At 41.6% G+C, this 27,675-nt stretch overlaps 1 protein-coding gene across 1 annotated transcript; it reads left to right on the forward strand.

Moving 5' to 3' along the window:
* The first annotated feature begins 775 nt into the window (after positions 1 to 775).
* LOC117262666 (actin filament-associated protein 1-like 1) lies at positions 776 to 26,914 on the forward strand. Its single transcript, XM_033635736.2, has 19 exons — positions 776 to 964; positions 11,193 to 11,321; positions 13,652 to 13,732; positions 13,885 to 13,970; positions 14,054 to 14,171; positions 14,281 to 14,370; positions 14,492 to 14,703; positions 16,100 to 16,279; positions 16,409 to 16,501; positions 17,082 to 17,184; positions 22,041 to 22,196; positions 22,594 to 22,808; positions 22,960 to 23,105; positions 23,231 to 23,312; positions 23,464 to 23,572; positions 23,687 to 23,854; positions 23,950 to 24,116; positions 25,612 to 25,737; positions 26,010 to 26,914. The coding sequence occupies exons 1-19, from the start codon at positions 934 to 936 to the stop codon at positions 26,034 to 26,036; spliced, it is 2,319 nt and encodes a 772-aa protein (XP_033491627.1). The 5' UTR covers positions 776 to 933; the 3' UTR covers positions 26,037 to 26,914.
* The last annotated feature ends 761 nt before the right edge of the window (positions 26,915 to 27,675 follow it).

Here is a 27,675-nt window from a genome sequence, read left to right on the forward strand (position 1 = left end):
AGGTTAAACAAAGCACTGTCGAAATGTGAAGCCTTGTCCTTGATTGTCACCAGTTCAACCAAAAAGTTACTTTTTTTTGTTTTATTTTTAGGTGTTTGAGGATGCAAAATTATTGACTGATTCTCTCCTGTTAATCTTATGACCCACTGGAAATCATTGCTACAGACTGTATACAGTCTGGTATATCCATATGAGACCTACTTGGAGGCAGTAGTGGAAGTTGAGATATTCAGACCCTTTACATAAAGGTTCCACTATGTAAAATTCCTCCAGTAAGTAAAAGTCCTGAATTCAAATTTTCAATAAAATTACATAACATTAGCCTAAGTATCAAAAGTAAAAAATACTGCCAATGTCATGTCATTTAACTGTTAATTTTACGGGTAATTTACTGCCTTAGGTGCTGCTTTAAATAGGGTACTGTTGCATCATTATATTTTGAGAACTCTTTAAAGTCTGATTCTGTGAAGTCTGTATGCTGTTTGTCAGATAAAAGGTAGTGGACTACAATATTTCACTCTGCAGTGAGGTGGAAAAGTGCCTCAGATTTATTCTACCACTAGACGTCAAACAATGAATACACTAATGAACACCATACTGGGGATAACGTCTCCTCATATGTGACTAAGGAGGCTTCTGTATGTGTCTCTTTAGAGTCATAGCTTTAAAATGTGCGGTTATCCCAGTGTGTAGTATAACTTGTCGAGACTAGCATTAGGACCCAGTGGAGCTGCGGATGATGAACCAGCGGCTGCCGAGTCAAACTATAAACTGTAGCGGCCACTCTGACTCACTTTGCCGCACGGAGGCTGACAGAGCTGGGCTGTGTCTGGGGCTGAACACGCCTTACATGTTCACAGCCGTAACTTTTGAATGAAACGACCGAGGGATTACTACCGGAAATAAGAACTCAGACTTCGAGTATCAAACGGCATGGAGTCCAAGCGCCAAAGTGGCCAAGGTGGTGAGTAACAGTCTGTCTTTGAATAGTCTATTAGTCGCGACAAAAGTAACTATCATACAACTGTTACAACTTTTTGAAGAAGCCTTTATAAATATGAAAGGGATACATGTACATGGAAGTTCTGAGAGGCAAATGGTCACAAACGCGCGAGACAATTCAAAACTGGATAAATGCACTACACTGTCATTAATTACCGTATGTGTCACTTAAACTCACTATAACAAATTGAATAGTAACATTTTAAAAAGAGAGTTGCAACAGTTTTATTTTATTTTTACTCTCATTAAACAAACCTAAGAGGAAACACCATCACTTCATCCGAACCGCCTCGCGCCCTAACACTCCCGGTTGACTGTTGGAGTAACGGGAGAGTGATGTCATAGCACCTACACGCCGGTTGGTGCGCTGTGTGTGTGTGTGTGTGTGTGTGTGTGTGTGTGTGTGTGTGTGTGTGTGTACGGATGGAGGACGTATCCTCACTCAGGTAGTGTGATGCAATCCGATACCAACACAGAAGTGCCAAGCTGGAAGCAGCAGCAGCAGCGCCACTGGAAGTGAAGCAGCAGCAGCAGCAGCAGCTGAATGGCTGCTCTGTCTCAGAACTCCTCCAGGCGACAGTGCTGCAAACAGGAAGCTGCATTATGTGACACCAGGTGATGGAGCAGTGGCCTGGATTGAAAATCTGGCAAACGGGGATCACACGTGATTATCTGAAGGGGAAACAATGGCCATTTATGAAGCATTCATTCATGCTTTGTTTAAACACCCCTTCATGTTGCCAGTGGCTCATTGATCTGCTAGGCTCATTATGAATTTGTTATGAACAAAAATGGTGTCAGATCCCTTAAATAGAAGGATAAATCAGTGCAGGGGGTGGGGTCAGCTATTATACAGCTATGTAATTATTATTATTATGTTATGATGGTGATGATGATGATAATACTGTAAAATTTTAATTCGTAGCCAGGGCTATTATTTGCTTAAGTCACTGAACTCAACAGGCCTATATTTTGGACAGGTGTCTATATGGGACAGGCCTTTAATTCCTTTTACACTAAACTGTTGCTCGGTGAAGATGGGAAATATGATCTAATTGTTTAGGCTTTAAATAGCATATCAATTATGTGTTATGTTATGACACATGTTTCATGGCACCCAAAGATAACACCACTTTATCCTGTTAAAACAATCCTTATAACTTGGATTCATTTTTAAAGAAACACTTTTGATTCCTTTGATTGATCCTTACCAACTAAAGGAGTATAAATAATTTACCAGGTAATCGAGGAATGGACACATATTCTGACTTTACGACAGCTTCAGATGAAGGGACTTTCTTTTTCGTCATGCCGGTAAAGGTCTTCTCTGGTGCTCATGGTTTCAGTAAAATGAAATCAACCAAGCTAACGATGTGTAGCATCTTGTTTAAACATTTATATTATATGTGCAATCTAATCTGCTAACTAACATTAGCTCAAGTGGGTTGTTCTATAAAAATGAACTGCCTGGCAACCAGACTGGTCTTCTAATTGAGACATGCACTTGCACTAGATGTGCTCCCTTTATCCACTGCTCATTTTCATTCACTGCTGCTCATTATTATCCACTTCCTATTATTTTCATTATTATTATTATTGTTATTGTTATTTATCGCCGACTCTTGGATTTTTGTACTTATTTGCATGCCTAGTTATTTAAGTTTTTTAAGTCTAATTTTGAAATCTTTAATCTGACTCTTTTTCCTTGACTGCTGTAACACTGGAATTTCTCAATTATGGGCTCAATAAAGGTGTATCTTATCTTATCTTATCTTATGCCTTTATTTGTCAAAATATGTAGCTACACCGGGCTAGTAAAAGAGACTGGACATTTAATTGGGACCAGGCTTTGAATTGAAGTTTTATGGTAATATTAATTGTGTATTTCTAAGGGCTGCATTGTAGTTACATTGACTTGTTGTAGGAGAAGTACAGATGTTGTTAATAACACTAACGATGGCTGTTTTATTCAGGTGTCCCAGTAAGTTCTAACAGTCTGACAGTGAGCCAGCATGCACAACACCAGGACCCTGACATTATCATTAACCAGCCATTAAATGTGTTATTTACACCTGTGCTTTTCCTACTGTGACATGTCAACATGTCCTCTATGAAGAAGGCCTCTGAAACACTTGGACACCAACAGCTTATACAGTGTAACAAAAGTGTTTTTTGGCCAAACACTTGTGCAGCTGTGCTCTCTAGAAGAAAATACTCTCACTGTGGAAAAACACACAAACAACTGATAATGGCATTCGGAGACAGTATCACAACTACTGCAACAAATGGGAGAAATTTGTAGAGACTGAAGTTGTGAAATGGCTTTTGATAAGTCAGAGTTAAAACTACAGGGGCAACGTCCTCTGTTAAACGACTGTCACAAGCCTTGACCTCAACCATGGTTCCCTTACATTTCCTTTTCCCTTTTCCTTCTCCTCACTCAGTGATCCTCTACCCACCCCCTTCTTATCTCTCTCTTTCAGATTCAGAAAGTCCAGAACTCGTTCTTGATTTAATTTGAAGTCATATTTCAAAGGAGCAGGGAAATGACTTTGCCTCTGTAAACCCAGAGTGAGCTGTACTGCAAATCTACTGGGACAGAGATACCCAAAGCAGCAGGTCTGTGCATGTCACCCGTGTTGGTGAGGCATAGGTGGGAACAAAGCTGATGTGGTGATAATACTCTGCTACAAAACAGGAAAAACACTGGATCATGTTTTGTCGAGCTGACGGTCATATTGTCAACATCATTGTCACCATCACCATATTACGCCTGGGAAACACTCACAAAAAACAACCATAGAATAATAGTGCTTGAGTGGGTGTCTCTTTGTGTGTGCACGTGTGTGTGTGTGTGTGTCTGTGTGTGTACATGTGTGATCTCAACTCATCTATCTCTAAAGCAAACCAGTGTTTTTCTCCCACTTACAAACTGTTCATTTAAACTGTCCATAAACTGCACAGAGCTGCAGAGTTGGGTTGTTTTTTTAGTGGTTTTGACCTAAGTAACACTTTCACGTGACATGCAGCCACTTGATTTAATGTCAAAAACATCACTGCAGGTTTAAAGGAATAGTTTGACATTTTGGAAAATTATTGTATTTGCTTCCTTGCGGGGAGTTAGATGACAAGATTGATAGCATACTTATGCTGTAAGCTAAACATGAAGCAACCTCAAACCAGCCACTTAGCTTAGCCTAGCACAATGACTTAAATCAGGGGAACACCCTAGATGTATAAAGAGAACTGGATATAGCTTTGAAGGCAGGGCTCAGCTCATTCCAGTAGAGGTTCTTCAGTGGCACAGTGGCATACCTAGAAACTTTGGCTTTCTAGGTATAAAACTACCTGGATTTTATGCATCGTTGGGCCCATAGAGCAAGCATACTAGAGACTTTGCTGGCTGAGCAGCTAACGTACAGTTTAGCCCTCTGCCAACTTGAATGGGGATAAAATGATTTAATAGTTTAGTTTCGTTTATTTAGTTTATAAAAAGGACAGCGTGCACGTCCTTTAGTTGTTTACAAAACAAAAATATGTTTGCACCAGATTTAGCTAAAGGCTAATTTCCATCTGTAGTCCTCTAACATAAAACATGAAACACAACAAAATACACAATCCACAGTTAACACAAAGGAGCACACAACATCAGATACAGACACATCATAATACATATATAAGAATCTCACGTGACATGCACATGTATACCCCGCACGCTGCATGGTACATAATGCTATACGGCATATGATACCACACAATATGCACAGTGTGGCTCCTCTAGACTTTGAAATGTTATCAGGCTGAATGGATTAAATCCCAAAAGTGAAACGTATCATTTCACAGGGGTTTTAACGCTTTAAAAAGTCCATCCAGACATCTTTCCCAATGTACAGTACAGGCCAAAAGTTTGGACACACCTTCTCATTCAATGCGTTTTCTTTATTTTCATGACTATTTACATTGTAGATTCTCACTGAAGGCATCAAAACTATGAATGAACACATGTGGAGTTATGTACTTAACAAAAAAAGGTGAAATAACTGAAAACATGTTTTATATTCTAGTTTCTTCAAAATAGCCACCCTTTGCTCTGATTACTGCTTTGCACACTCTTGGCATTCTCTCCATGAGCTTCAAGAGGTAGTCACCTGAAATGGTTTTCCAACAGTCTTGAAGGAGTTCCCAGAGGTGTTTAGCACTTGTTGGCCCCTTTGCCTTCACTCTGCGGTCCAGCTCACCCCAAACCATCTCGATTGGGTTCAGGTCCGGTGACTGTGGAGGCCAGGTCATCTGCCGCAGCACTCCATCACTCTCCTTCTTGGTCAAATAGCCCTTACACAGCCTGGAGGTGTGTTTGGGGTCATTGTCCTGTTGAAAAATAAAGGATCGTCCAACTAAACGCAAACCGGATGGGATGGCATGTCGCTGCAGGATGCTGTGGTAGCCATGCTGGTTCAGTGTGCCTTCAATTTTGAAAAAATCCCCAACAGTGTCACCAGCAAAACACCCCCACACCATCACACCTCCTCCTCCATGCTTCACAGTGGGAACCAGGCATGTGGAATCCATCCGTTCACCTTTTCTGCGTCTCACAAAGACACGGCGGTTGGAACCAAAGATCTCAAATTTGGACTCATCAGACCAAAGCACAGATTTCCACTGGTCTAATGTCCATTCCTTGTGTTTCTTGGCCCAAACAAATCTCTTCTGCTTGTTGCCTCTCCTTAGCAGTGGTTTCCTAGCAGCTATTTGACCATGAAGGCCTGATTGGCGCAGTCTCCTCTTAACAGTTGTTCTAGAGATGGGTCTGCTGCTAGAACTCTGTGTGGCATTCATCTGGTCTCTGATCTGAGCTGCTGTTAACTTGCGATTTCTGAGGCTGGTGACTCGGATGAACTTATCCTCAGAAGCAGAGGTGACTCTTGGTCTTCCTTTCCTGGGTCGGTCCTCATGTGTGCCAGTTTGGTTGTAGCGCTTGATGGTTTTTGCGACTCCACTTGGGGACACATTTAAAGTTTTTGCAATTTTCCGGACTGACTGACCTTCATTTCTTAAAGTAATGATGGCCACTCGTTTTTCTTTAGTTAGCTGATTGGTTCTTGCCATAATATGAATTTTAACAGTTGTCCAATAGGGCTGTCGGCTGTGTATTAACCTGACTTCTGCACAACACAACTGATGGTCCCAACCCCATTGATAAAGCAAGAAATTCCACTAATTAACCCTGATAAGGCACACCTGTGAAGTGGAAACCATTTCAGGTGACTACCTCTTGAAGCTCATGGAGAGAATGCCAAGAGTGTGCAAAGCAGTAATCAGAGCAAAGGGTGGCTATTTTGAAGAAACTAGAATATAAAACATGTTTTCAGTTATTTCACCTTTTTTTGTTAAGTACATAACTCCACATGTGTTCATTCATAGTTTTGATGCCTTCAGTGAGAATCTACAATGTAAATAGTCATGAAAATAAAGAAAACGCATTGAATGAGAAGGTGTGTCCAAACTTTTGGCCTGTACTGTAAGTCTATGGGGAAAATTATTGTAGGGCCCAATGGCATCATGCGACAAACCCGGAAGTTGTAGTTACACAGTTTAGCCACTAGGTGGAATTGGCTTCAAAGTCCAGCGCACTTTTTGGGGGCCTGGGGAAAACAGCTAGCTGGATTTCAATACCTATTAGGCAGAGCAAAGCTAACTGTTTCCTCTTGTTTTCCAGTCTTTATTTAGATTTAGATTTATTATATTTATAAGGACAATGCACAATAATCAACATTTCTGTAAATGTGCCAGTGTAAGCCAGTTGGCTCATTTTAAACTACTGTCCTTTGACAAGATGTTTTGAAACTAATAAAAGAACTAGAGCCCTCGGAGAGCACAGACCTCCGCCAAGCAGCTCAGATTTCCCGCCATTTTATTGTTTTATCCACTTCGCTTCAACCGATCACCACCACAATTTTATCATCTGTTCCTTGTCCCATTATCAACCTTTCCTGAAAATTTCATCAAAATCCATTCAAAACTTTTCGAGTTATTTTGCAGACAAACAGACCAACGCTGGTGAAAACATAACCTCCTTGGCGGAGGTAATAAAATTCACTGGACAATTCACAGGACAAAGACAGCCTAAGGACATAAAGACAGCATTAACTAGAGTAAATAGAAATTGTCAAGATAGAACAAAAGCCATGCAAAGCAGCAACAGAGCACCAGTACAATACAATAACACAACAACAACAAACATCATGTTAGCACAAACAGACATGCAAGCAACACGAAGCAGATTAGCATTACATTCAGTCATGCAGAGCAGCACTTGCAGAAAAGGTTTCTTTTTTTTTTCACATCATGCATCAAAAATGTTTTTTGTTGAGCTAATTAACCAAGGCATGTGGTGCATGGTCAACATCTGAATGGCTCCTTTCCTGGTGGAACCAAAGCACAGCAGTCTGGGCTTTAAATTAGACCCATGCTGTGCCACAGTGTCTGCGCCAGTGTCATCTGTTTCCTGTGTCTCCTCACCATTTACTATCTGAGGAAAATGATAAGATACTGAAAGAATGTGAAAAAGACAGAATTCCACCACTATTTTCCCCCAGCTGTTTCTTTTTAAAGATCTTGGTTTCTGGAGGGGACTTTTTAAAGCCTCGGACTGAATGCTGACCCCGGACGAGCAGTGACACCATCTACTGTTGTCACGAAAATATGAATAACGGGACACTGAATCTCTGAAGTAGACTTTTGTCTGAGAGGGAGCTGGCTGGGGCCTGCCAAGACTTGAACTCTGACCTCTGTCTGAAGAGGATGGGTGTCTGGAGAAGGGACGGAGGGAAAGGAGTTAAAAGGAAAGGATCAGAGAAGGAGAGAAAGAAAGGAGTGGAAGAGAGAATGTGGGATCTGGAGGGACCTCAGCCTCTGGGAGTGTGGGGGAGGCAGGAAGAGGGCGCCTGCTGTAGTGCAAAACAGCAGCTTTATACACTTAACTTGGAAAAAGGCATGAAAACGCATGTTTGTGACACATAAGCACAACTTAAATGTTCCTGTTACAGATAGTCATGTGGCTCAGGCAACATGATTCATGGAAACAACAATTCAATTCAATGCAGTCATATATTTCTTCCCACTCCTGAAGGGAAAATAAAATAATAAGGAGGGATAGTTTGGATGGGAGAGGCAAGTCAGGGAGGAGGTTAGCCTTGGATGGGTGTGATTGATGGGTTAGACGTGTAATGGATGGGAGTCAAAGCCTTAGGTTAGGAGGAGAAAAGTATCGTTTCTCTGTCACCCTGCTGCCCATGAACATTATGTGGTGGGATAAACAGCAGCAGCAGTGAGTAGTAGTAGTTGTTTTGTTCTCCGTTGCAACCAAACACGCTAAATCAGTTCAAATGAGAGTCGCATGGCTCAAGTCTCATGACTGCCTGTCTGCAGACACACACAAAAATGTGGGTAAAAGACACAAACACATTCTCCAACATACTCTTGTGACTGTACGTTCACTCTGTACAGGGTGATATTTCTGTTTCGGCAACAAATTAATAGTTTGTGTGTGTTCTCCCTGTGAGTTAAGTGAAAGTCCATCAGTGTCTTCGAAGAGAAAATCAGTGCCGCATGTGTGTGTTTGAGCGTGTGTGTGGGGAATGGGGGGTTACAAAGATCCCTCTGTGGGTGAGACCGACCACAAGCCTCCAGAACAGCTGATTCTCAGCCTCTGAACCCTCTGGTCCCCCCGAGACAGAGAGTGAGACACAGAAAGCAACAGAGAGACGGAGAGATAGCAAACGAATGGACGGCCTTGACTGTGTAAAGTTCGACGTCAAGAAACAGAAAATAGACCAAAGGGCCCGTCTGAGACCCCATCAGCCCAGCGCTGGCTTTGTTTACGCTCAGATTGATTACATTGAATCTTGTCTTTTTTTAGCCTGTGTTGCAACATTTCCTAGACAAGTGAAGCACTGTAGATCAATAGAGAAGCTAATTTAACTGCTTATTCAAGAAATGAGGAAAAAAAACAGAGGATGGTGACAGAGGAAGATCCAGCATAGAAGGAGGGAGAGTTAAGGACAATAGAGGACAGAATGAGAAACAGCAGGATGGAGAGAAATGGAAAAGTGAGAGGGGAAAGTGTCAGGACGAAAGAGAGGTGAGACTCGCAGCGGGATGGAGGAGAGAGTCGAGATCAGGAAGGAGTGGAGAGACGCTTCTGTCGACAGCTAAGACAGGAAACCACAGCTGCTGGCCGAGAAGTACTACACACACACACACACAGCTGCTGGAGATATATCCTTTAACCCCGAATGCCCACGGAACGAAGCAATGCAGCTGTTTTGCACCACGCCCCTCTTGGACTGTGTGTGTTGGTTCCTGTTTTGTTTTTTTGTCGGAGTTTCTGACATTGTATTGTTTGCTCTGGTCTCGGGGAGCATTGTGGTCATCTAATTTTGGCCCTCGTGGAGACAATAGAGTATTGTCGGACTGGGGGGAGGCCGGTGGAAGAGGCTGTGGGAGAGTGAGGGCTTTTCTCTCACTCTCTCTGTCCTCACTGTGTGTGAGAGAGGGTTGTTTTGATCTTATTTTAACTTCACTCTTGCACCAGTTCTTTCCAAAGAAGCGCAGATGTACATTTCATCCTTAAGCATCTATAATTACCTGCGTCTTGAAAGTTTATGTTTTGCAACATTCGTTTTAGCATCTGATTAGTCACCGCTGAGGTTCCAGCGTCTGTGCCAAGGTGTCTTTGAACTTCCTGTCAACCTTGTTTGTGTTTTGGGTGAAAGCACATTGTATATTTTACATTTAATCATTTTATTGCCAAAAATGACAAAGATTTAATGTTTCCCCAAAATATTTTTCTTGGCTGCACGGAAAAGCCACTTAAAGAGCCTGTGGGCCATGCTGGGACAGTAAAACTTTCCACTGAAACCCAAACGAAAATGAAATAATTTTAGGGTTAGCGGCTCTTACACTCTGAATGATCCACTCCATCTGTTTAATGGCAGACATAATACTTAAATCAATATCAACAGTGGCCAGTGTCCAGTATTTAATTAAAGGTCAGTCATTTACTCTGCTGCAGAACTGGAGCTGTCTGCTAATACTCAAACTAATGTCCTTTGAATGACTGATCAACTGAATGAACTAACTCAGTGCGACAGGCAGTTTGGTAACCGTATCCTATTCTATCTCTGCTGGAGCTACAGATTTTCTTCTTTACTTTGGCTCCATTTCCTTTAGGGAAGGAAGTTTCCATCCCCCCTCCTCCTCACCTCCTTTTCTCTCTCTGACTCTCCCCCCTCCTCCTTTCTCTGTCGGCTCTGAGCAGGCAGGATGTGTGAGAGTGTGGCAGGGCTTTTGGAACAATGTCAAGGTCAACAACACACACAGACACACACGGACACACACAGGATGTCAAAGTTGAACATGAAAACAATTATTTTTCAAAGAAAGCTTGAAATGTCTTTAGTTAAAGTTATTATTGAAAATATTATTATTTCATGCTGTTACATTCACCTGATGAAATGCTGTAATCAGGGACATTTCCTAAAGATTTATTTTCCTAAAGAATATTGTTTTTAATAAATGTTATTTCTTAACTTTAATGTATTGAGTTGAGTAGTGTTCATCATGCATATTGCAAAGTGCCTCAGATTTCAGTGGAACTTAAAATACAATGTGTTTTTTCTAACCTCATAACTATGGTTAAACTGCACTCAATTTTGACTGTTTTCTGAGTGTTTTCTTACATATAGACTAGTTGGCTAGTCTAACTTTAAACCTCCATTTAAACTTTAGGGAAATAAGTTGTTAATAGCCTCTCAAGGGTGAGTGTAGGGTCAAGGGAACAGACTTGCTAATGCCCAGAAAGGCTGACTCTGAAGCGGACTAAATGAATAGGGTGATGTGTTAGGATGTTAAATATCTCCTCCCCGTCAGCTGTTGCAACAGGCGGTGAGCTGAGTTCCAAACTGACTTCATGCCCGTCGTGTTCCACCAGTTTTGCTCACACTTGCCCGTATGGCCTTGCATGCATGTGTTAAATTGATATCTGATGCAGTTTGTGTAACAGCATAATAATTTTAGCCATGTTGAGAGTCTGCAGTGTGGGCTTTAATAATGGTGCTCGGTGCCAAAAAATATTTTATTTCCATTCTGCAAATATAATAATAATAATATGTTCTTTTGTATTTTTTCAGTGGTGATGGAGCGCCTTGTGAACGAGCTCAGCTCTCTGCTGAAAATGCTGGACCATGAGACGGTCAGTCCTGCCACTGCTGAAAAGATGGCTTCCATACGCAACATCCTGGACTCAGTGCAGCTGTCAGGTACAAAGTTAGGTCTCGGATGGGACAGTGTATAAAATGTCTCTGGTCTATATTTCTTACCATACTGGTTTCAATAACGCCCAAACACACTAAACTGACATCCAAGAACTAATGGTGATGAAAAAAAAGTTGCGGTTGAACACACTGCAAAGACTACAGCCAACAGCAAACCAACCGTATGTTCTGTGCTTGCATGAGAAGAAATAACTGCAGGTGCCATGGATCTACTGTATTAAGAGACTTGGATACAGCTTGAAGGCAGGATCCTGTTTGCTCCTGCGAAAGTTGCTCAGTGGCGCATGAAGCCAAAAGAGCTCTGTTTCCACGGTATAGAGCGGGCCCATAGAGCAAGCGCTTTAGAGACATCAGCCAGCTGAGCCGTCTACTTCCAGTTTAGCACTCTGCTAACTTGAATGAAGATAAAATGATGTAATTGTGCGGCTCTTCTAGACTTTACAAATGTTATTGGACTGAATGGATTAAATCCAAACAGTGAAACGACTCATTTGTGACACTCAAAACAGACACCTCTGTCCCAATGTAAGTCTATGGGAAAAAGTCTTTTCTGGTCCAATGGCATCACGAGACGGTCCCCAGAAATTGCAGTACCACTGTTTGGCCACAACGAAAATTGCCGTCAAAGTCCAGCACACTTCCTGGGGGCCTGGCAGGTGGTAGTCTATATCATTAGTATTTAAATCTATGGTCTGAATTCGTCATTCAAAAACAAAAACTGGAATACCAACAGGATGGATTCCAGATGCTTGTTAGCCAGTTAGCACATCAACAACACAACCCGGTGTTGAAAGAACAAAAGGTTGTTTACCATGCACTAGCGAACAGTTGCAAACCATTGCTGCTAAAGAGCTCAATAGCATAAAATGTATATAAAAGCATTTGTTTCTCTTCTTGTGTACGAAGTTAAACTGCCACTCAGCTACAGGCTCCACTGGCTCTGACACCGATTCATCATGCTAAATTGGTTACAAAACAGCCAACAAGGGCCGACCAGAGCCAACAGCACAGGACACATTGCAAAAACAATGGTGACAGACGCTCACCGATGGCTTGACATTGACCGACGGCCAACTGCCAGCTTGGTGTGTCAAGGCCCTTAGGTGCAGTGATGTGACAAACCCCTTTAAACTCCATTAATTCACTGTAAACAGTTATATTTATTTTTGCTGATGTGATGTTTACAGCTGGCATTACACAGCTTCCATTAATTGCTTTGCAGCACAAAAAACAACACTCAAATATTTGTTTATACAGTCAAATACACTGGACTCAAAGCATTAAATCGCTTTGTCAAACTCATTTTTATTATTTTACGGAGGCTGATTTGAATCTTCTCACATCAGTAAGTTGCGTTCAATTTCAAGCTGCTGTAGGTTTACCACATCAGAGGTGCATGATGTCATCTAACAAGAGCAAACAAACATCTAACAGGAAAAAGTAAATTAGAGTATTAAATGAGGTGCAGCTACAAATGAAATGTTATTTATTTGATGGAATTTGACTGACCATGCTTGCAGGCTTTCAGCTGCATCCGGCCTCACATTAATTTGGTGTGACTCTTGCAGCCGAAGCATTTTAGAGTTGAGCAATTTGTTCAAGGTTACTACAGCAGTGTTTATTCAGACAGTAACCTTCCTGTCATGAGCCAGCACAACACAGTGTAAGATACACTACAGTAATTGTGTTGCATTTAGAAACATGCAAATTTGACTCAAGTCTCACTGAAGTCCTTACAGTGGATCTTTGTTTATCCGGGAGTTGTCGGAGGGGATGAAAGGATTGTGGTAAGAGGATAATGAAATGTAAAGTTTGGCGAGGCTAATGAGAGGAGGTCAAAGAAAGGAGAAAAACAAAACATCCTGATAGTGACACATCCTCACATTGTGTGAATGGGCCCAGGCTGCCCTGCCCAAACACACTCTCCAGACTTTTACACGGCACATTAGCATATTCCACTTCAATTCCGCTTTTTCACAGCCAAATACTTTTGAGATTTATTTCTCACGCTGATTCTAAAACACTTCCAGAAAGTCTGGGAGGTTTGGCAAACGTTCATACGCATTTTATGACTTCAGTTATCTTCGTTCCTTCGGTACAAAGATTTACAAGCTCCATTCTGAGCTCCCTTGTTGTCTGACTTCCATATCCGTTCAATTTATATGTCTAAAAATGCAGATTGTTCAGTGTACATACTCACTGAGCACTTACTTGCTTACAGTCTGGTAATCCGTACTCTCCTGACCCCAGCATGCACCACAGTCCCAGCCCTAACTTTGATCCTATTTCTAACCCCTAATCTATCCTTTCCACAGTCAATGGATCAGACGTGTACATGAACAGCTGTCTCTATGGCAACGGCACCAGCTTTGTAGAGTCTCTGTTTGAAGATTTTGGTGAGTAGACCTTCAAACTAATTCAATGTTCAGAAGTCTTGTGTAGGATCTATCAGTAGTGTATGTTTTAAAGCATCATATCACATCTACAAAATGTGTGATTTCATAAAATGTATTATACCATATTTATGATACCGGTAATCCTCCTCCAGACTGTGATCTGCACATGCTCAGTGCATCTCCAGTGGAGCAGAAAGAGCACAAAGAGGAAGAGGAGAAGACTCATCCTAACAAATCTGTAAGCTGTCTACATATCTACCTGTCAGTCCATCTTCCTCTGTCATCCTTGTCACTAAAACTTTGGTTCAACTTTCACCTCAGACACCGACTGACACGCCCCCTCCTCTACCAAACACCCCACTTCCTGATGACTACTATGAAGAGGCTGTTCCTCTAGATCCTGGATCCACCCCTCAGTACTTTACAACCAACATGAACAGTTCTGTACACAAATTTAAAAGCACAGATATGCACACTCATGAATAATCGTAATCAACTGAATTACTAGAAGTTTATCTCATTTCGACGCGTCGTCTCCTCTCCTGCAGCTTCCAGGAATTCTGTTGAGGATGCCTACTATGAAGATGCAGACAATAACTACCCCATCACCAGGATTAATGGACCTCCCAAAAACTCCTGTAAGTCCGTTCTCTTTTGCACAATAATACAATAAAAACATCATGAAGTATGTGGAATACATAAAGAAAAGAACCAGAAGTTGTCTGTAATGTAATAATTAATGCTATTTCTGGTGCTCAGACAATGACTCCGATGCTCTGAGCAGCTCCTACGAGTCTTATGAAGAAGAAGAAGAAGAGGCCAAAGGGCGAGAGCAACCTCAGAGATGGACAGCTGAGGAGAGTCCCGATGGACCAGTCAGAGACTGCCGCATCTGTGCTTTCCTGCTGAGAAAGAAACGCTTCGGTCAGTGGGCTAAACAGCTCGTCGTCGTCCGTGACACTAAACTCCAGGTAAATAGAGCTGTGCTGTGAGTGTTAACTTAAACTTTCAAACCAAAGGATCTAAAATATATCTAATGTCATTTAGTGCTAAAAGTACACACATCCATAACACTCATAGCACACTGCTCTTTGTCTTCACAATGTTTTTCATTCACTGTTGCTGTGGAACATTTCAATAAATCTCATCTTCATGCACCAACAGCACTAACATGAAATTATATGTATATACAGTATATATAGATATAGTTAAATAATGGCATTCTACAACAGGTGACTAAACCAATGTGATGTAGGGAAAAACATTTTAGTTAACTGAAATAAAAATTAAAACAAGATTTAAGAAAAGCTGAAACAATATTTTGTACTTACAAAACTAACTCAAATAAATAAAAACATACAGGAAATGTCTTTTATTCTTTGTCAATTTGGTCAAACTTGTCAACACAACAAGCTTGAGGAGGCCTTGGTGCATATATTTATTGAAACTAGGATGTTTACAGTACATGACTGTGAGTCAGCTGTGTTTGCAAAGTGTTGTGCTGTATCTGTTTTGTATTGTATTGTAATAAGTGCTCCGAGCTTCTTAAATTTTGCCTCTGACAAATAACCTCCATATTATAATGAAAAAAAAAACCTTAAACTAATACGGAAACTGATAAAAAACTAAACTAAAACGAACCCTTTTTAAACCATAAAAACTAAACTGAAACTGCTTATCCTGTTAGGAGTCATAAGGGGGCTGCAGCCTATCCCAGCTGACACTGGGCGAGAGGTGGGGTTCACCCTGGACAGGTCACCAGACTATCACAGGGCTGACACATAGAGACAGACAAACATTCACGCTCACATTCACACCTACGGACAATTTAGAGTCACCAGTTAACCTGCATGTCTTTGGACTGTGGGAGGAAGCTGGAGTACCTGGAGAAAACCCACGGTGACATAGGGAGAACAGGCAAACTCTGCACAGAAGGGCTCCCCCACCCTGGGTTTGAACCAGGAACCCTGGAAACTGAAACTAAACTGAATTAAAACTGAAATTAAACTTAATGACCACCAATAATGAAAAACGAATCTGTACTGAACTGGAAAGATATTGTTGTAACTCCAGACAATCACTCCTGTGTCTTCAGAAAACAATGAGAAAACAATGGGAATGCAAAACAATATGATGCATAGTTATGAAGATGATAAATGCTGTGAGGTATTCTAGTACTTATAATGGTTCACCTTTCATTTAGTTTCCGGTAAAAGAACAGGGTTTTCTGCAGGGATGGTAACCTTTAAACGACATTGCTAGAACATTTTCAAAGGTTACATTTTAAGCGAAATAGCATCAAATGACACATCAAAGTAAAATTTTTGTGACTTGGGGTCTCAGCATCTCACTATCTGTCTTTTACAGTGCTATAAGAGCATCAAAGAGAGCACACCCCACACAGAGCTCCCGCTGAATCTGTGCAACGTCATCTACGTCCCAAAGGAAGGCCGGAAAAAGAGACATGAGTTGCGCTTCTCGTTGCCTGGAGGCGAAGCTCTAGTCCTGGCTGTTCAGAGTAAAGAGCAGGCCCAGCGGTGGCTCAAGGTACCTTTATTCACTATATCAGAGGGCTGATGCTGAGACAGACAAGAGTGGGAGGACACAGGGGAGTATGGCTGAGGGGGGAACACAAGTGTTCTTTGGAAGTGAAGGTTTTTCTTTTTCTGAAACCAGGTGGTGCAAGATGTTGGCAGTCAATGTAGCAACACTGAAGGACTGGATGGATCCACTTCTCCCATTATACAGAGGAAATTAGAGCTTGATAAGGTGTGTGAGGTTTTGCATGTGACTCTGAATGTGTTATCTACAGTATTGTCTTGTGTTGTTGCATGTATGGGTCATATGTCTCAATTTTACTCTACTGTAATATTTATATCTCCATTTACTGAGGTGTATTTCATTCTGAATCTGCACTACTTTTTACATTTCACTCTCTGTTGCTGACATCACCTCTTTCCACCCACACATGACACAACTGTTCCTTTGGCTTCCAGTTAAAAGGAGTGTGAGTGAGGTGACATTATTGTGGCTGCTGAGCTGGCCAGTTTTCAAAGAGCTTCATACGAAGTTTTGGTACACAGCTGCAGAGCCAACGAGCTGAATACATGATGACATGGCAGTTACTGACCATGTTGGCAGAATGGGTTTAAAAATACATAAAAGTCAAAAACCCACATTTAAACAAACTTCTGTGTCACTGATGTTGACATGATTTTGCTTTTTTAGGACAGAAGGATTTGGTGAAACAGAAAATATACTGTATATCTGTTCATATGTAACATTCCTCTCCTCTCTGTTAATGAGAAAAAAAGAGAAGTAATAAAGGTTTCTACTTGTTCTTCGCCAGGTGCTGCAGTGTGAGCGGCAGGCGTCAGACTCAGACAGCGGGCCAACAACAGAAAACCAGTCCATAGCACAGGGTCCAGGACGGGACACCATGGACTCACTGAGTAGGTGTACTTTCATAAACTGCCATCATTGGTTAAGTTGTAATCACTGACTCTGTATTATTTTTTGTCAGTGAAACAAGCTAAGGAACGCAGACAACTCTTACATCACAGATTAAAGCATCATAGTGAGATTTAACATTAAATTTGGGTCTGTGTGTGATTGTCTGCGATTGAAACTTGATGTAAGGTATATTTTATCATTTTAAATTAGACAATAATTACTTTAGTTGTGATATATATTTAAAGATTTGTCCATGAAGTCTTGGAGCAGTGCTTAAAAGACTGTCTGTTAGGTTTAAGTACTGAATAGGACCCACAACGCAACAATTCAGACTCGGAGACAAAAGTCAAAAGATAACAAAACTTTAATGGAATGCTCCAAGTAAAAATATCATCAAACAAAAACTCTACAAAAATAAAGCGGTAGAGAGTGGACACGCAGAGAAGTCAGGGTTTTCCTCCAGACACACAATCCTCAGAGTCTCAGGGACAGACACAAAGCAGAGCAAGGCTGGCTTACGACTGGAGGCGAGCCCTGAAGCACAGAGGACAGCAGTCAGGGAAAAAGAGCCGACAAAAAGGCAAAACAGGCAGCAAAATATTCACAAAGGTCCTGCAGAGTCAGAGTTGTTACCACTGTGGGAAACGGATGATTTGATGAATACTGGAGTCTTTATAGTGAGCAGGCAGGTGAGTACTTGATAGGCTGATTGACGGCAGGTGTGCAGTGGAGGCAGAGAAGGCGGGGAACAGGAGAGGACGAACAGGAGAGGGAGAGTAACCAGCCACGCCCTGCAGCAAGAGAGAGACTAACACAGACAGGGGAGAGAGACAGACAAGAAACACTAGAGAGAGGGGGGAAAACACAAGAAACATGAGGGAAGAGGGAGGAGACTGCCGATACCCAACACTGTTCACAATCACTTCCACCCCTTCACCCACCCAGTAGCGCTTCTCTTGATCTCAAGATCATTTTATTATAGTTTTGTATTTTTCATTTGTTTTTATTTTTATTTTGCTTTTTTTTGTTTTCAATTAAGTTTCATTTCAGTAAGTTTCAGGATTGGGTTTCCTTGTTTCAGTTTAGTTTTTATTCTCTAAAAATGTTTAGTTTTAGTTTTGTTTTAATTAGTTTTAGTATTAGTTTTCCTTTTTTTATTATTGTAATATAGGAGTGTTTGTCAGGGGCAAGAATTAAAAAGTTCATAACAGGCAAGGCAATTGATTCACAGTCAAGACATCCCAGTCTCAAAAAACATATGCACTAATGCCTCCTCATGCTTGTTGTGTGATAAAAGACTAAAATTAAAGACATTTCCTGTACACTTTTTATTATTTTATTTTAGTTAGTTTGTAAATACACAATATCATTTCAGTTAATTCTTTTGTAAAGTCTAGTTTTTATTTTTATTTCAGTTACCTAAAATGTTTTTTCCCACCTAGCTTTAGTTTTGAGTTTAATTTTGATTAACTATAATAGACTTAAAGAGGAGGGGAAGGGTGAAATGAATGAATTAGACCTTAACCACAGTCGGGGGGCAGGTGTGGTTCATGAGGTAGAGCGGGTCGTCCACAAATTGGAAGATCAGCAGTCAGTCCACATGCCGAGGTATCCTTGGGCAAGATACTGAACCTCAGATTGCTCCTGGTGGCTGTGCCATCGGTGTGTAAATGTCTAAAAACGGAGTAGCAAGTGGCACCATATACAGTAGCGTCAGCCATCAGTGTGTGCATGTGTGTGTGAATGGTTGAATGTGACTTCTAGTGTAAAAGCACTTTGAGTAGTCGGAAAACTAAAAAGGCACGACATAAATGCAGGTCTATTCACCATCCCATCCAGTCTGTGGAAATGTAAGCAAAGTTTTTGCCAACTGGAACCCAAACACACCTCCAAGTATGACACTGTTCTGCTTGCTACCCACAAGCTCACGGTCAAGGCCAGTAAATGAAGGGTGGGCGTTAGCTAGCACCCTAGATCACATTTGATTGAATAAATTTATGTCACGGCACAGAGTTTTTCATCAGTCATTAACAATGTTTTTTTACATTTTACAGGAATAAAAGGTTAGAATATTCAGTTTTCTGGTGAAACTGTAATTAGAGAGGTGTCTATTCAACATCACGGTCATTTAGGAAGTTGTTTTGTATTGCGTCATATTAAGAGGCTTTCTGATATATTTTTCCAGCTCATATCAATGAGGAAAGATGAAATATTGCAAACACTTAGTGTTGTTAATAAAAACCTACAATGTTAAAGATCTGTTGTTGTTGTTGTTGTTGTTGTGCAAAAGTGCCAGTAGCCCCCCAACCCCTCTAACTCTAACCTGCACCTAAAAACAAGTCCTGACCCTCAAATGGTCCTGAGAGAAAGTCAAGACTAAAATGGCCTCACTTTCCAAAAACATCCTCAGTCTCACTGTCTTCATGACTCATGTCCGCACATGAGCACACACTTATATACAAACACACAAATGCAATGCAAATGCAATCCTTTTTTAGAGTCTGATCAAAAGCAGACACACTATTGTTGTTTACCTATCCACAACATCAGGAAGGATAAACCGGGGGATCCATGATGTTGGGTCAAACACAGTCGTGTTGTTACAACCTGTTTACTGGCCGAGCAGCTCTGAACCTAAAGAGACATGAGAGAGAGAGAGAGAGGGAGAGACAGGAAGTGAGGCGTGAACAGATATGACATCCTTCCTGTCCTCTTCCTGCCATTGTCTCCCACTGACATCATAGGAAGTGGGGTGGACAGAGCGCTGTGGCACCTGGTGCACTCTGTATGAACACACAAACACACTCTCGGGATACGCTGAATAAATAGAAGTTATCTCGGTGTATAAATACACTTTATTATTATTATTATGACTGAATTCAAAAAGTATGATGAGTCCTGACTTGGTGGAAGTTTCACAAGAGCGTCCCTCATTTCTTTCCATGTTTTTGTTTTAATGTAATTTATAGAATTTGTTTACTGATTGTACATTATGCTAAGTTCCATACACACATATATATATATATGTGTATATACACATATATATATATATATATATATATACAGTACAGGCCAAAAGTTTGGACACACCTTCTCATTCAATGCATTTTCTTTATTTTCATGACTATTTACATTGTAGATTCTCACGGAAGGTATCAAAACTATGAATGAACACATGTGGAGTTATGTACTTAACAAAAAAAGGTGAAATAACTGAAAACATGTTTTATATTCTAGTTTCTTCAAAATAGCCACCCTTTGCTCTGATTACTGCTTTGCACACTCTTGGCATTCTCTCCATGATCTTCAAGAGGTAGTCACCTGAAATGGTTTTCCAACAGTCTTGAAGGAGTTCGCAGAGGTGTTTAGCACTTGTTGGCCCCTTTGCCTTCACTCTGCGGTCCAGCTCACCCCAAACCATCTCGATTGGGTTCAGGTCCGGTGACTGTGGAGGCCAGGTCATCTGCCGCAGCACTCCATCACTCTCCTTCTTGGTCAAATAGCCCTTACACAGCCTGGAGGTGTGTTTGGGGTCATTGTCCTGTTGAAAAATAAATGATCGTCCAACTAAACGCAAACCGGATGGGATGGCATGTCGCTGCAGGATGCTGTGGTAGCCATGCTGGTTCAGTGTGCCTTCAATTTTGAATAAATCCCCAACAGTGTCACCAGCAAAACACCCCCACACCATCACACCTCCTCCTCCATGCTTCACAGTGGGAACCAGGCATGTGGAATCCATCCGTTCACCTTTTCTGCGTCTCACAAAGACACGGCGGTTGGAAGCAAAGATCTCAAATTTGGACTCATCAGACCAAAGCACAGATTTCCACTGGTCTAATGTCCATTCCTTGTGTTTCTTGGCCCAAACAAATCTCTTCTGCTTGTTGCCTCTCCTTAGCAGTGGTTTCCTAGCAGCTATTTGACCATGAAGGCCTGATTCGCGCAGTCTCCTCTTAACAGTTGTTCTAGAGATGGGTCTGCTGCTAGAACTCTGTGTGGCATTCATCTGGTCTCTGATCTGAGCTGCTGTTAACTTGCGATTTCTGAGGCTGGTGACTCGGATGAACTTATCCTCAGAAGCAGAGGTGACTCTTGGTCTTCCTTTCCTGGGTCGGTCCTCATGTGTGCCAGTTTCGTTGTAGCGCTTGATGGTTTTTGCGACTCCACTTGGGGACACATTTAAAGTTTTTGCAATTTTCCGGACTGACTGACCTTCATTTCTTAAAGTAATGATGGCCACTCGTTTTTCTTTAGTTAGCTGATTGGTTCTTGCCATAATATGAATTTTAACAGTTGTCCAATAGGGCTGTCGGCTGTGTAATAACCTGACTTCTGCACAACACAACTGATGGTCCCAACCCCATTGATAAAGCAAGAAATTCCACTAATTAACCCTGATAAGGCACACCTGTGAAGTGGAAACCATTTCAGGTGACTACCTCTTGAAGCTCATGGAGAGAATGCCAAGAGTGTGCAAAGCAGTAATCAGAGCAAAGGGTGGCTATTTTGAAGAAACTAGAATATAAAACATGTTTTCAGTTATTTCACCTTTTTTTGTTAAGTACATAACTCCACATGTGTTCATTCATAGTTTTGATGCCTTCAGTGAGAATCTACAACGTAAATAGTCATGAAAATAAAGAAAATGCATTGAATGAGAAGGTGTGTCCAAACTTTTGGCCTGTACTGTATATATATATATATGTGTGTGTGTGTGTGTGTGCGTATACACACATATATATATATATATATATATATATATATATATATTTATGTATAATTAAATGCTCCTCAACTCTGTGACCACATTGTCAACTCCAGCACAGACTGACCTGGGTGTGTTTGATTTCAGACAGGGGGAAGCGCGGAGCGTTCTCAGAGCTTACGGGGTCGATGAGCCGAGCAGCAGGGAAGAAAATCAATCGGATCATCACCTTCTCCAAACGGAAACCTCCTTTACCAGGAGAGCCTTCCTCTTCCTCTGGTCACCATGACAACCCACGCTGTGGTGAGGACACAAACTGATCTAGAAGCTGTTTGGTAGACAGGCTGGTTGGTTTAAGATAGTTAAAGTTACTGGTTGGGGATTAGATTATTTGCCAAAGTATTTGCAATTTTACATCTGTGCAGTTTAAACAAGTTGATGTTAGACAATCCACAGAGGTGAGAAAAACGATTGTAGCCAAAAAGCAACATTGTGCTGTAAATTATTGTATGTTTCAGAATTGTACTCTGTTGAATTGCTCAGATATACAGTAGATAACCTTGGAAAAAACACTTTGAGAAACACCCTTGTGTCGCAAAATGTAATAAGACCAACACACAAAAGTCACAGTAAACATCATAGTAATAGGCTTAAAATAGTAAATATAAAGCCACTAAACATGTCTGCCATCTTTTCACAGGCTACCTCAGTGTGTGTCTAAGCGGCTCTTGGAAAGAGCGTTGGTGTGTCGTGCGAGGAGGAAGCCTGTACCTGCAGAAGGACCCCGGGGACCAGCGACCACCAGTCATTGTGGTGCCGCTCAAAGGTGCAGAGGTGGTGACAGGAGGCCTCGGCCCAAAACATCCCTTCTCTTTCTGCATCCTGCAGGGAGGCAGTGAACTAGCGTCTTTAGAGGTAAAATATATTGTGGTATCTGAGAGAGATTTAATGTAGCTTTTCATGACTCCGTGTGGACACAGAGGAGACAGACAGTTAACATGTGGGGATGACACACCTACATTTTTTTTGGAAACCAAGTTGCTTTTTTTATGTGTGTGTCCATCAGGCCAGTTCCTCAGAGGATCTCGGCCGCTGGCTGGGCGTGTTGTTTGCAGAGACCGGCAGCACTACTCTCCCTGAAGAGCTGCACTATGACTACATTGACGTGGACACGCTCACTGACATCCGGCACGCTGCCAGGCACTCTTTCCTGTGAGTCACTTCCTACAGTATACGTTTGCGTGTTTCCACATGTATTTATCTCGAGTTTTCCGTCACTTATCGTGGACTTTATCCTGAAATACGTCCGTCTCTGTCTCTTTGCTTTGTCCTCTCAGGTGGGCCACCACCACTGCTGCTTCCTCTAGCAGTGCCTCGACAGACTCCAGAACGTATGATGAGGTCTATGAAAGTGTGGCGGTGAGGAAACGTCATGTGAACCAGTGATATAATACAATATCAGTAAACTCTGAGATGCTTTAAAGCTGTTTGAATCCTCTATTGTTCAAGACATATACAATGGGCCTCTGACATGGTATTGATTTTAAAAATGTACTTGTTTTTCCTACAGGAGGAGGAAGTTGAGAGCAGGGCTGGACAGGTAAGACGTCACGCCTCCTTCTCCAGCAGGGACTCTGAAAAAACTGAACAACAGGCCGCCATCAAGAGACACGCCTCCAGTGAGTCTCCTTGTTACGTCTGGCTTCTCCTGTCAAGTAAAAGTTTGTCAAAGTGGATAATTAACTCGCTCAACAACATTTTGTCTGATCATATATACACTCTGTGTCTGTTAGATGTAAATCAGTATGCACGGTACGGGAAGACGCGTGCAGAGGAGGACGCCAGGCGGTACCTGATTCAGAAAGAGGAGCTGGAGAAGCAAAAAGAAGAGCTGAGACAGGCACTGATCTCCCTCCGCAGGGAGAAGAAGGAGGTGAAGGAGGAGATGAAGACAGTCACAGGTCAGAGACAAATCACACACACAGCACTGTTTAGACTTCAGCTTTGTAGCAGTACTAACTCATGAGTGTGCGTGCGTGTGTCTGTGTGCGTGCAGGTCATGGTGTGGAACAGCGGTTAGCCAAGCTGGAGACACTGTGTAAACAGAAGGAGGAGGAGCGGGTGGAGCTGGAGCTCAAACTGACAGAGGTCAAAGAAAACCTGAAGAAATCGTTGGCTAGAGGAGCGCTGGGTCCTCCCACTGACACCAAGATCAGCGTCAAGGTAGGCAGCCACAGCAGAGACACTGTGCTGTGTCATTCTTATACGAAGCTATAAACTGTAAAGAGACTTCTTAATTTAAGCACACTTACTGTATATCTTATTGAATTTATGAATTTACCTTAATACTGTATAAATGCATTGATCTTTAGTAGATGTCAGACTCAGAAAGTGCTGTTAAGTTGCAGACAGTTGTTCCATCACTGTTTTATTTTAAGGGAATACTTACTGGCCTGCTGAGAGAGATCGATATCAATATGATGTCTGTATGCTAAATATAAAGCCACAGTCACTGTAGCAGCCAATTAATGACTGAAAGCAGAAAGCTTTGCTCTGTATAAAGGCCAAACAAAATCTGCCTACCACCACCTGTAAAGCTCACTAATTAATATGTTCAAAGATGTGGATTTACTCGAAGGTATTTGCTGGACAACTTCTTACCTGTTAACAGTGACCTCCTTGAGTCTTTTTTGGTTGCCTGGCAACCTCGCGCTGATGACAAGACTCCAGGGGCCAGTTGCACCAACAGGGCTTATGTCTGGTCTTAAGCTATACCACTTGCACCATCTAAGCTTAAGCCTTCTTCTTGGATAGAGCAGGCATAAAGTCAAACTTTCAGCTGTGTATCAGCAGCCTGATGCACAACCCAAGACCCACAACAGTCACCCAGCTTTCCTGCTAAAGTCTCCTTTTTGTCAAGCTAAGTTACAAACATGAACACATGTCATGCCCTCCACCTCAAAACAAAGGTTGACCTGTGAGAGGTGGGCTGCTAATGTCAGTTATCATGCAAGATAGAAAGCTAATTAGCTAGTTAGCTGCAGCATATTAAGCTTTCTGCAAATGTCACTTGGTCTGTTCATGCTGCTGTGGTTCTTGCTAACACACTGTCCATCCGTGAGTTGTGAACTTCAGCCAAGTTTGTCTACTTTTTCTCTTCTTTGACGTCAGCCTACCTCTGGAGCTCCACCTGCTGGCTGCTTTCAGTCAAACAAAAACACATATCTCCTGTACATCTCTATTAATCATCATATCGGTGTGACATTTCTTTTTCTTTCTCTCTGATCCTCCATAAATATGTTGCCACAAATGATAAATAATAAGCTACACATTGGCAAGACGGTGGGAGGATGTTAACAGTGTATCACAGCAACGTATGCACTGCTAAGCAATAGCCAGAGTCGCTGGGCATTCACATGAACATGCATTGCTAAGACCAGGTGTAGTTAGGACTTAGCTTAAGTTAAGTTGGTGCAACCCACGTTAAGTCCATGCTAAAGACTGGTCTTAGTTTTAACAAAGACTGACTTAGCAGTAAGGACCAGGCTTCATAAAGACCAGTTGGTGCAGCCCACTCCAGGAGGTCACTGCTCTTGGCCAAAAATTAGTCCAAGAAAGCAAAATAAGCACATCTTCCAAAATCTTAAACTACTTCTTTAAATGAGTGAAATCTGACATTTGTGTTTGTGTGTGTGTTTGTGTGTGTTGGTGTGTACAGGCACAGGGCAGTAAGGTTGAAAAGGTTTACAATGAGAGTGTGCCGATCAACTCAGCAAGTGAGCTTCGGAAACGCCCTCCGTCTCTCTACGCCTCCTCCAAGGGGAATGTCATGCAGAAGGCGAAGGTAGAGTGTGTGTGTGTGTGTGTGTGTGTGTGTGTGTGTGTGTGTGTGTGAAAGACAGATAGAGGGAGAGCCTGTTTGCTGGGTAACACACTGAACTTGAGACACCCTTGAAGAAAAAGTTTCCAAATGATACTCTTTCATCCAGATAAAATGTTTGGGATCACAAGACTACTGTAGTTCGTGTGTGTGTGTGTGTGTGCGTGTGTGGTTGTGTGAGTGATGAGGACAGCTAGAAATGTTTTCCTCACTTTGTGCTGTGTCATGGTTTCTAGGAGTGGGAGTCAAAGAAGGGGACCTAGACTGCGCATAAACAGATCGACAGATGGATTCATGGAGAGGAAGAAAAAAACTGAGCTGCGACAGGAAATTGTGTAAAAGAAGAAACAGATGAAGATAACTGGCACTGAGAAGGAGGAGAAGAAGAAGAAGATAAGGATGAGGAGGAAGAGGGAAGAGTACAGACTTGGACACGGTCTTCCCTCATCTTACCTAAGAGGAAAAAGAGGAATCTTTGCAAGTCCAGGCAGCACTGTGCTGTCTCAACCACTGTAAATATGACAAGACTTTACTGGTGAACCAGTTCAGTATTAATGTGGATCACTATGAACATGATATATATGTTTGTGTGAGTTTGCATGTGTGTTTACATTTGCACAGGGCTGCAGAAAGTGAAAATGTGGTTGTTTCATAGAAATGCATCACAGAGGGAGAGTGTGGTTCATCAACACTGTGAGTTCAGAGTAACAGGCAACACTTCCACTGATTTTATTCCTTTTATACAGGATGCTTGTCAATGTAAAGTGAAAAAAACTAAACTATAGAATTATTATTATTACCTTAAGTTATCTTTATTAGTGAGAAAAGTATCCCACATCTTGTGAAGTGTTTTTAAAATATCAGGAAAGCATATTGAGTATGACACTGTTCTTGAAACCAGTGGGTAAATGTTTATTATTGCAATGTGAAACTATTGGTTTTTAACCGTTATATGTGATTTTGTTCTTTCATATTGCCTTTTGCACTTTATCTTGTTGTATATTGTGGTTACGCAAATGTCTTGGAAATTAGCCTTAGCACCCCACTTCAGAATTGTGAGGATAAATGCCTGTGTCTGCTCTCTCTGTTCGTCACAGAAATATGAACACACACATGTTGGAGTAAATGATGACTTTATCAAGACATGTCTGTTTGTTTGTTTTGGCCTGGTGCTTCTCCCAGGGTAAGTTTACTGCAAGAAACCAAAGAACTCTGAACTATAAGCGCCATCTAGTGGCGATATTAAATTAAGATACTGCATTGGGTGGACAAATTGAATAATATGCAAGAAATCAGTTTGTACTAAGTGACATAAGTAAAATACTTCCAAAAATTTTTAGTTTTCTGATATGTTCATCCACACTATCCCCATTTTTTGTCAGGTGCAGCGCCTATATTTCCTTTCATGCACTGCATTGTAAAGACAACACACCCAAAAACAGTTTTAATTATGCACACTGACTGTAAGAGCAGGTGCAGATTATTTGTTGTCATGGTAATGGGAATATGTAAATGCTATTTAATTTAACCATATGTTTTACATGCAAATACATTACATGTGTCACATTATGTGAGTAGGCTTATATCTGATTGGATGCTGTAGCACTGAGGATAGGTAGAGCCACAGGAATTGCACCAGGTGGGTGTCTCCTCCCACTCACTGAGTGTGGCACGTGGGATCGCAGACCGCAGAGAGAAATGTTTGGTATGGGAGTTACAACGCTGAAAAATATGTCTCGGAGCAAAATCTGTTGTGTGACAAATACGTGTTTTGAATTTTGGCAGGGATGACAAATATTGTCCTTCAAAACATGTTTTTACTTAGAATTGTTTGTGTCACGCGAACCGGAAATAACCCTGTCCACTGGGAAAATGACCAACATGAGTAAGTAGATTTCTTTA

Source organism: Epinephelus lanceolatus, chromosome 11, assembly GCF_041903045.1.
Source record: "Epinephelus lanceolatus isolate andai-2023 chromosome 11, ASM4190304v1, whole genome shotgun sequence".
In the NCBI taxonomy this organism is placed as follows: Eukaryota; Metazoa; Chordata; class Actinopteri; order Perciformes; family Serranidae; genus Epinephelus; species Epinephelus lanceolatus.